General features: G+C 44.2%; 1 protein-coding gene across 1 annotated transcript; it reads right to left on the bottom strand.

Annotated features, from left to right (window-relative positions):
- On the bottom strand, positions 9,011 to 9,982 carry LOC109841463. Its single transcript, XM_020410432.1, is given in 6 exon segments — positions 9,011 to 9,570; positions 9,572 to 9,647; positions 9,649 to 9,702; positions 9,704 to 9,788; positions 9,791 to 9,865; positions 9,868 to 9,982. Coding segments are annotated over 6 exon segments (618 nt in total). The 3' UTR covers positions 9,011 to 9,357.

The raw sequence follows: 10,364 nt of genomic DNA, 5'->3' as shown, positions 1-10,364 counted from the left end.
GACTTTGTTATGGAATTCATTATATCTTCGGTCGATTACAATAAATTCGAAAGAGATAGTCTTTTTATAAGACTTCTTTTACACAACAAAATGAAAATTACAACTCTTGAGAAAATAACACAAAAATCGTCTATTGATTCTTGTTTTGTGGGACTTTGCCTGTGCCGGGAGTGCTTTGACTCGTGGACCACCGAATCACAGATCGTGAAGGGGGTTTAATGATTCTTCCTTCGTTTATCGAAGTGAGAATTTGAAACGAAGATCTTATCAAAGTAAGATAATCGTTCTTCTTAAGATCAAGTCAAAGCTCGAATCTCAAGGAATCATACCAAGAACTCAAGTCTGCTCTCTCTCTGCTCTGGATTGCTCTATCAAGTGCTCGGTCGGATGCTCTCTAATCAGCCCCCTTGGATGCTCTCTAATCAGCCCCCTTTTGTAACCCTTGTCCCACTACCTAAATACCATCCTTTTATGATGTTAGTGGGTCTCCTTTCAGTTTGTAACCCTCTCCCCACGTTTATGGTTGATCTTAAGTAGTTATGAAGCCAAAAAACCGTCAAAAAACGTGTTGTAACCAACTCTATGGCCGAGACAGTGAAGTCTGTCTCGCACTTCCGAGACAGTTTGTACTATCTCGGGTATTTTAGCTCTAACTCCCTTGTCCGATATCGGAATGAGATGATCTAAGATGCGTTGGAAAGCTGACGAAGAGATCTACAACTTTTGTCTTTTGACCTTCTTCATATTTGATGCGAGACAGTCATGACTGTCTCGTATTCTGAGACAGTGAAGTCTGTCTCGCACTTCTGAGACAGTTTGTATTGTCTCGGGTATTTTAGCTCTAACTCCCTCATCCGATCTCGGAATGAGATGATCCAAGATGAGTTGGAAAGATGACGAAGAGATCTACAACTTTTGTCTTTTGACCTTCTTCATATTTGATGCGAGACAGTCATGACTGTCTCGCATTCCGAGACAGTGGAGTCTGTTTCGCACTTCTGAGACAGTTTGTGTTGTCTCGGGTATTTTAGCTCTAACTCTCTCGTCCGATCTCGGAATGAGATGATCCAAGATGCGTTAGAAAAATGACGAAGATATATACAACTTTTGTCTTTTGACCTTCTTCATATTTGGTGCGAGACAGTCATGACTGTCTCGCATTTCGAGACAGTGAAGTCTGTCTCGCACTTCTGAGACAGTTTGTGTTGTCTCGGGTATTTTAGCTCTAACCCCCTCGTCCGATCTCAGAATGAGATGATCCAAGATGTGTTGTAAATCTGACGAAGAGATCTACAACTTTCCATAGGCAAAACACTCATAGAGTAGATGAGACACACATGGTACTTCACCCTTTTGTGGATAAAGCACAACTCCTGGTTGAGTTGTTCCTTTATCGTTTAGCATGTTTCACAGACTCGTACGCTTCGCCGACTTATTTCATGTGCTTTTTAGCTTCTCTACAATATCAGATGATCTCCTTTGACTCAGATAATCCTCCTTGACTCGGATAGTGACATTCATCGTCTTTTTTTTATCTCGAACTATATGCGAGAACCTATAGGCAATTTTTTATGCCTACAGACCACATTCACACGGTGCACATGGGTTGGATAATTAATGGGTGGTTATTTTTAAGTGGGGACCATTTAAATTAGTGGATGAAAATGAGTCACCTCACCACCAAGAACTAAGTAATACATATGTATGAAAATGATAAAATGAGATAGTGAGATGAGATTCTTATCGTGAGCTAGCTCATTCGGCTTCCCCCTATGATGATCGGCACTGCACTCATCTTGATTTGCACTCGATATGATCTACATATAGAAAAAGTTATATTGTTTGAAAATTTTTAATCATTATTTTAGCTATGGTAAAAATGAACGGCTATTAAGTTGTTTGAAAAATTAACATATCAAACTTGTTTGACTCACAGTCTAGAAGACTCTAAACTATCCAAAAATTTCACCGTATACATTTGGTGATGTTTTAAACAAGATGTATGGTCCTGATCATGAATTTGATGAGCAGATTAGTCTAGTTCATAATAAGTTGCAGCTCACCGGCTTACAATATCATTACTCATATATAGATAAGGAAAATTCATATCCATATTCACTAAAATCAAATAAGGATACAAATATACAATCTTGTGAGTGTGGGGCCCAGCCACCACGTACGTGAATTATTTCACGTGAACGAAGCCGCGTGAAGTTGATGCGGAAACCCAAGGCAACCTAAGGCCCACCCGAATCAGCTCATATATAAATATATCATCAACTCAGATTTTTGATTGGCAAGCAAGGAGTTTGTTTAATCGAGGCTGCGGCAGAAAATCACAGCAGAGCAGGAGATTTGATTTTCGGCTTGGTGTGTTGCGGCTACAGAGAAGGTGCAAAAGAAAAGAAGAGGCTTTTCTTTTAGGGTTTATTTTGTGCATCCTTTTTGAGAGATATTGTGAGGGATCTGAGAGTTTGTTTTTTGTTGAGATATTCGCTTCAGATTCTTGTTTTCTTGGTGAGACGGGAATTCTTATTGCGATCTGACTCTCTTGTTGTGCTGCCGAAGTGCTGCCGAAATTTCCGCTGCGCGCAACAAGTGGTATTAGAGCCCAGATTTCAGATCTAGGGTTTTGGAGTTTGGTGGAGGAAGATTTTTTGTGTGAAGCTTGGTTCTTGGAGTTCTAGGCTTCGGTGGAGATAGCATTAGGAGTTGCCGTTGGAGATTTCGCTTTCCTCGTGTGGATAGGAGATCTATTTGGAATCCGATCTAGGGTTCAGTTGGGTGGTTCCTAATTTCTATCAAATTTGTTCTTTCTCTACAATTTGGAGTTAGTTCGTAATGGGAGAAGAAAGTGAAAGCAGCAAGTCAATGGCGGGTACAATACAAGTTAGTTTTCAGAACACTAAAATTAGTGTGGTGAAGTATGACGGCAAAATCAATTTTGGTTTGTGGATGAGCGACGTACAGGATGCGCTCAATGCTCAGAATTTGGAAGAGACCATCATGGTCCACGAAAGACCACCTAAATATGAAGAGGCGGTATGGGAGAAGATGAATAGGAACGCTTGTGGGGTGATCAGGTCTTGTTTGGAACATGAGCTGTAATATGATGTGATTGGGGTGACGTCTGCAATGAAAATGTGGAAAATTCTCAACAATAAGTATCTCACAAAGAGTGTTGAGAACAGGTTGCACTTGCTGCGAAGACTCTTCAGATTTCAGATATCCAGAGGCACCTAGCTAGCGGCTCATGTGAACAACTATACGAAGTTGTTGTCGGACTTGGCGAATGTTGATGAGAAGATATCGGATGAGTACAAGGCGATTATTTTGTTGGGCTCCTTACCGGATGAGGAGTATGATACCTTCGTGCTCACTTTGTTGAACAGGAGATCTTCTATCAGCTATAGTGAAGTGACTAATGCTTTGACAAATTACGATTTGAGTAGGAAGGACAAGGAGACTTCCCGTGCTAGCACTTCAGGCGAGGCCTTGTCGACGAGAGGTAGAAGCCCAAAGGACAAGGAGACTTCCCGTGCTAGCACTTCAGGCGAGGCCTTGTCGACGAGAGGTAGAAGCCCATATTCGAAAGATGGTAATAGAGGAAGGTCAAAGTCTAGAGGCCGCCACCAATTAACAAAGAACCAATGTGCATTCTGTAAGGAGCAGGGACATTGGAAGAGAGACTGCCCGAAGCTCAAGGAGAAGGAGAATGGCAAGAAAAAGGGCCCGAAGGCCAATGAGGTGAACATTGCGAAAGGCGATGATTCCGATGATTCGTGCTTTTCTCTACTGATTACTCCGGAGGTGAACCATGTGGATGCATCAGATTGGATGCTTGATTCCGGCGCTACTTTTCATGTGACCCCTAGGCGAGACTGGTTTGCATCTTTTGAGAAAGTCGACGGGGGTGTTGTTGTCATGGTAAATGATCAATCCTGTGGCGTTTGTGGGATAGGTACCGTGCGGATTAGGATGCACGATGGAGTAGTCCGTGAGTTGAAGGAGGTGAGATTTGTTCCTCATCTGAAGAAAAATCTTATCTCAGTTGGAGCTTTGGAGGTGAAAGGATTCAAGGTGACTTTCGAAAACGCTGTAGCGAAGGTTACTAAGGGATCATTGGTGGTGATGAGGGGAGTCCGCAATCGGAATTTGTATTATCTGAAGGAAAGCACCGAGATTGGCCAGGTTGCTTCGGCTATTTCAGAAGCGGACATAAGCAGATTTTGGCACTATAGGTTGGGGCACACAGGTAAAAAGTCACTGCAGGCATTGTGCAAGCAGGGGCTATTGAAGGGAGCCAAGAGTGGGAAGATTGAGTTCTGTGAGCACTGTGTTCTTGGCAAGAAGACGAAGGTGAAGTTCGGGACTGTCATTCATCAGACGAGGGGTATCCTGGACTATGTGCACACAGACGTTTGGGGTCCCTTGTAGATGATTATTCTAGGCGTTGTTGGGTGTACACCATGACGAAGAAGAGTGAAGTCCTAGATTTGTTTGTGGAGTGGAAGAAGAGATTGGAACTGCAGACTGGGAGAAAGATCAAGACGTTGCGATCCGACAACGGCGGCGAGTACACATCAGACCCATTTCTGTAGCTATGTCGAGACGAGGGCATAGAGAGACACTTCACAGTTAGTCATACACCGCAGCAAAATGGGGGTGGGGCATAGAGAGACACTTCACAGTTAGTCATACACCGCAGCAAAATGGGGGTGGCAGAGAGGTTGAATCAGTCTTTACTAGAGAAGATCCGATGCTTATTGTCGCAGAGTGGTTTGGAGAAGATCTTTTAGGCTGAGGCACTTACGTATGCGAGCCACCTCATTAATAGGCTGCCTTCATCTGCGATTGAGGGGAAGACCCCTATGGAGAAGTGGTCGGGAAAGCCAGCACATGACTATGACCAGCTCAAGGTATTCGGGTGCCCTGCATATTATCATGTTAGAACTGATAAATTAGAACCTCGAGCTAGGAAGGCCATATTTGTAGGATTCAAGCGTGGTGTCAAGGGATACAAGCTTTGGGATCCAGTTGATAAGAAGATTGTGCTGAGTAGGGACGTCACGTTTGATGAAGCTTCTATCTTGAAGCTTCCCAGCTCTCATCAGGTGGAGAGCGACCCGACGGAGGAGATATCGCAGGTGGTGGAGATCGATGCAGCTCCACATTGTCCAGATGGTACAGTATCCATGCATGTGCCGACTGAGGTGATGCCAAGCGAGCACGACGGTGACACGGAGGATACGAGTACAAATGTGCAGGATCAGGAACCGACGGCTCAGGTTCAGGATTCTATTGCAGTTCGGAGACAGAGGAGAAACATACAGATGCCAGCACGGTATGCTGACATAGTTACGTATGCACTTCCAGTGGAGAGTATCGATGAGTTAGTGCCTACTACATTCAGAGAGGCCGAGCAGAGTTCGGAGGCTGATTCGTGGTAGGTGGCTATGCAGGAGGAGATGGAATCTCTTCATAAGAACGATACATGGGAGCTTGTTGAGCTTCCAAAGGGGCGGAAGGTAATTGGTTGTAAGTGGGTATACACGAAGAAGGAGGGCATTGAGGGGCACTCCATTGAGGTTCAAAGCTAGGTTGGTTGCGAAGGGCTATGCACAGGAGGAAGGCATTGACTATAATGAGGTTTTCTCTCCGGTGGTGAAGCATTCTTCGATTCGGATTTTACTAGCTTTGGTGGCACAATATGGTTTGGAATTAGATCAGTTGGATGTGAAAACGGCATTTCTTCATGGTGATATTGATGAAGAAATATATATGACTCAGCCATTGGGATTCCGAGCTGCAGGGAAAGATAAATTGGTTTGCAGGTTGAAGAAATCGCTATACGATTTGAAGCAGTCTCCTCGACAGTGGTATAGGCGATTTGATGGTTTTATGATTGGTCATTCGTACACTCGGAGCCAGTTTGATCCTTGCGTATATTTTCGCAAGTTAAAAGGAGGTGCGTACATCTGTTTGTTGCTCTATGTCGATGACATGTTAGTTGCCTCTACTTCCAGGTCGGCTATAGATGAGTTGAAAGTTCAGCTTTCAAATGAGTTTGAGATGAAGGACTTGGGTGAGGCCAAACGCATTTTGGGAATAGAGATTGGCAGAGACAAGAAGAAGGGCAGAATTTGTTTGACACGAGTGGCTTATTTGAAGAAGGTTCTACAGCGATTCCATGTGAGCATGGATACGAAGCCAGTTAGTGTACCATTGGGAGCCCATTTGAAGCTTTCAGCTGGTCTTTCACCGAAGTCAGTTGAAGATCGTGAGTTGATGTCGAAGACTCCATATGCGAGCGCGGTTGGGAGCTTGATGTACGCAATGGTATGTACGAGACCAGATTTGTCACAGGCGGTGAGCATGGTATCGAGATACATGCACGATCCAGGAGTGGGTCATTGGGACGCCGTGAAATGGATTTTGAGGTACATTCGAGGTACGCTCAATGTTGGTTTAGTTTATGAGCGGGACACTACAGGTGGGCAGCTATGTTGATTCGGATTATGTCGGGGATCTGGATAAGCGCCGGTCTACGACGGGGTATGTGTTCACTTTGACCCGTACGCCGGTGTGTTGGAGATGCACCTTATAGTCGACGGTGGCTTTGTCTACGACAGAGGCAGAGTATATGGCAGTTACGGAGGCTGTGAAGGAGGCTATTTGGCTTCGAGGACTTTTGGAGGAACTTGGTATATCGCAGAGGTCCGTCAGTATTCATTGTGATAGCATGAGTGCTATCTATTTGACGAAGAATCAGGTTTTTCATGCGCGGACGAAGCACATTGACGTTTGTTATCACTTCGTTCGGGATGTTCTTGAAGATGGTGATGTAGAGATTGTGAAAGTTCACACGAAGGATAATCCGGCAGATATGCTTACTAAGGTGGTTCCGAGCAACAAGTTTGATCATTGTCGAAACTTGTTGCATATTCGTGATTGTTGAGGCCGTTGGCGGCCATTTGGGTGAACTACGTTCGGCTTGATTCCTTGGGCAAGAGGATACGTAGGCAGTCTTTGAGATGCAGCCGGTTTGGATTAGTTGAAGGGGATGAGATTGTTTGGACTCTCGTTCGGGTTCTCGACTTGTTATGGATTGAGTTCGTACTGGACACAACAAGTTGAAATATTTGGATGCTTTGGTGTCGGCTCAGTTTTTGGGAAAACTTCACCGAGGTGGAGAATTGTGAGTGTGGGGCCCAGCCACCACGTACGTGAATTATTTCACGTGAACGAAGCCGCGTGAAGTTGATGCGGAAACCCAAGGCAACCCAAGGCCTACCCGAATCAGCTCATATATAAATATATCATCAACTCAGATTTTTGATTGGCAAGCAAGGAGTTTGTTTAATCGAGGCTGCGGCAGAAAATCACAGCAGAGCAGGAGATTTGATTTTCGGCTTGGTGTGTTGCGGCTACAGAGAAGGTGCAAAAGAAAAGAAGAGGCTTTTCTTTTAGGGTTTATTTTGTGCATCCTTTTTGAGAGATATTGTGAGGGATCTGAGAGTTTGTGTGAGGGTTTAGATTATGTAAACCCTAGTTGTATTCTCTCCCTCTATTAGTAGATCTCCCCCCTCCTTGCCCCGTGGACGTAGGCAATTTGCCGAACCACGTAAAAATTGATTGTATCGTTATTTGTGTGATTTGTAATAGCTTTTTAGGTTCCCTCGACGCGCATTCCTAGAGCTGACGAGAGGAAGAGCAAATATCCCACTTTGATGGGATATTAGGCTTCAGATTATTGTTCCCTTTGAGAAACAAGAATTCTTATTGTGACCTAACTCTTGTTATGCTGTCGAAGTGCTGCCGAAATTTCCGCTGCGCGCAACAAATCTAATATTCATTAGATATAAAATGGATATGAGAAAATAAGGTAATATTAGAAAAATATAGTTCATATGATACAAGGGAGTTCATTAATATATTTGTTATATCTGAAAAAGTAAGATTGATCATTAAAATTAACCTCAAACCCATTAATCTAAGGATGAAAACTAATGTAACTGTAGACTAATATATATTCAGATATCTGAATACAAATACAAATATTTCCTTAGATATGGATATTTTTTTGCACCCATATAAACACCCCAAAATTTTTGGGGTTTGCATGTTTACCTTTCAATTTAACATGTTCATTGCACGCCCCCTCAAATGTACAATCCACCTCTCACCAACTCATCATCACCCTCGTAAGCCACACCCAAGCATACCCACTCCTTTAAACTAATATAATGATACCTGATTTGGTAGAGAATGCCCCGTACAAATATTTAATAGAGAAACTAGCAACTGAGCAATATGATATATTTTGGGTGGCACTAGGGGCACACCCCCAACCACAACCTCAACCACACACACTCTCTTATTTGTTACAGTACACCGGGTCTCACATGGGATTTTAAATTGGTGTGGTTGAGGTTGTGATTGGGGGTGTGCCCCTATCATTTTCCATATATTTTTATCATAAACGACTTGTTAGTACTCAGGCTTTAATTAAAGTTACACGAACAAGTTTAGCACAGTACTATGATATATCTCATCTCACTTGTTAAAACTTACCAAATACCCATAGAGATAAGATTACAAATCTTGTCAGAACGTCTTCGTGCTGAAATCTCTAAACTACTCATTCATCGACTACAGAGCAGATCATATTCTAGGTACTCCGATAAAATTTGTATTCCAAAATCAAATAATAATTACTCACAAAATTTGCCCAAAACACATCAAAAGTCTACTATGTACCAACAAAGACAAGCAGGGGACACAACTGATAACCCACCATAACTACTCACTGATCCACCCATATGCTATCAGTACTGGGCAGCTTACACCGCCAGCTAGTGACAGGATTCCAATGATCCGTAACCTAACAGGTCGCGTAACATGCAGCTCTCTGACAAAAATCCAGTCTTTTTGGATCTTGAGCATTTTGATTCACCGCGCGCAACTTGCCGTTGTTAACTAATCATCAACCCAACTAATCCCTCCCAGTTGAGATGGTGCACAAATCAAGAATCTCATACACAAAATCAATATATACCTCAAGGAGCAAAGAATTCAGGGTCATACATTTGACAGAACGAATTGAACCCGAACTGAATGAGGGTTAATTTCGCCTAGCGGTAAAATCTGCTAAATTTTCACCAAGGATAAAAAAAGTCACAAAAAAAAAAAACCTAACCGAGGCGTCTAAGGAGTACGTACGTACGTGTAAAGCAATAACACCAGCTCTTGGACAGGGATCCAGAATCATGCGATGACCGAATCAATCGAACCCGAAGAATAGAAACAAACAAATCGAGAAAAACCAATCAATTAGAAATTAAAGAGACCGATCGATCAATACGCCATGGTGGCCGGACTCGAGAACTGGATGCTCCGCTGGCTCGGCACGGCGAGCATCGCCGTGTGGTCCAAGAAGTCCTTGAGGTCCACCACGGTCTCCAGAACCCTCCTCAGCTCCTCCGCCTTCGCGAACCCGGCCGCCCCCACCGCCCTCGCCGCGTAAACGTAGAACGTCAGGCACCCTTTCCTGAACTTAAACCTCGCCATCCTCGCACGCCGTCCAGACCCGCACCAGCCTCCTGTTCACCTCCCCCAGCGTCAGCGTCGACGGCCACGCGCGTCCACCGCGGCCTCATCGCGTCGGACTCGAACACGAAGATGAGCACTTCGAGTTCTTCGTGCCAGGCCAAGCGTGAGAGTGTGCGCACGCGTGTGGGCCAGGATGGTGAAGCTCGTGGGATGTAGGCTGGTCGTGGAGGAGAAGTGGCCGCTGCCGTCGCGCCCGGATTCAACAAACGCGCGAGCTCGAGAGGGGAGGAGCGGCGGACCGTGAAGGATTTCCGACGAACTGGCCGCCGAGCGGATGCCTTTTACGCCGGAGCTGCGCGGTGACCTGAGGCATTGGAATCAGGTTCTTCTTCCTTCTGATCGTTCTTGGCTTTCTTCTCTTCCCGTCCATTGAATGAGATCTCTAGCTCTAGCTGTAGAGGCGATGCTGACGGTGATTAGGACCCTGGGCCTTTGAAGGGGATCAATGAATCATGGGGTGGTGTGGGGGTTGGCTTTTTGGGAGGAGGGTGTTGGCGCTTTAAGAAGAGCAATCATTGTATTGGCTGTATTGGCTTCAATTTGCATTTTTATGTTACGCATTAGCAAGTATTTAATTCAGTATGGAAAGCGTAAGGAAAGTTATTATTAGGTACAGAATTCAGTGGGCTAATTAAGCTGGCAATATTAATTCGTTGTGCATCTATCAGTATCTGATACTTAAGAACAGTGAACAGGTTCACTGTATATATATATATATATATATATAATGTCCAGGGCTAAAATACCTAGGA

This window comes from Asparagus officinalis, chromosome 5 (genome assembly GCF_001876935.1).
Source record: "Asparagus officinalis chromosome 5, Aspof.V1, whole genome shotgun sequence".
NCBI classification, from domain to species: Eukaryota; Viridiplantae; Streptophyta; class Magnoliopsida; order Asparagales; family Asparagaceae; genus Asparagus; species Asparagus officinalis.
The sequence above is the reverse complement of the archived record's forward strand: the minus strand, read 5'-3'. Positions and strand labels throughout refer to the sequence as shown.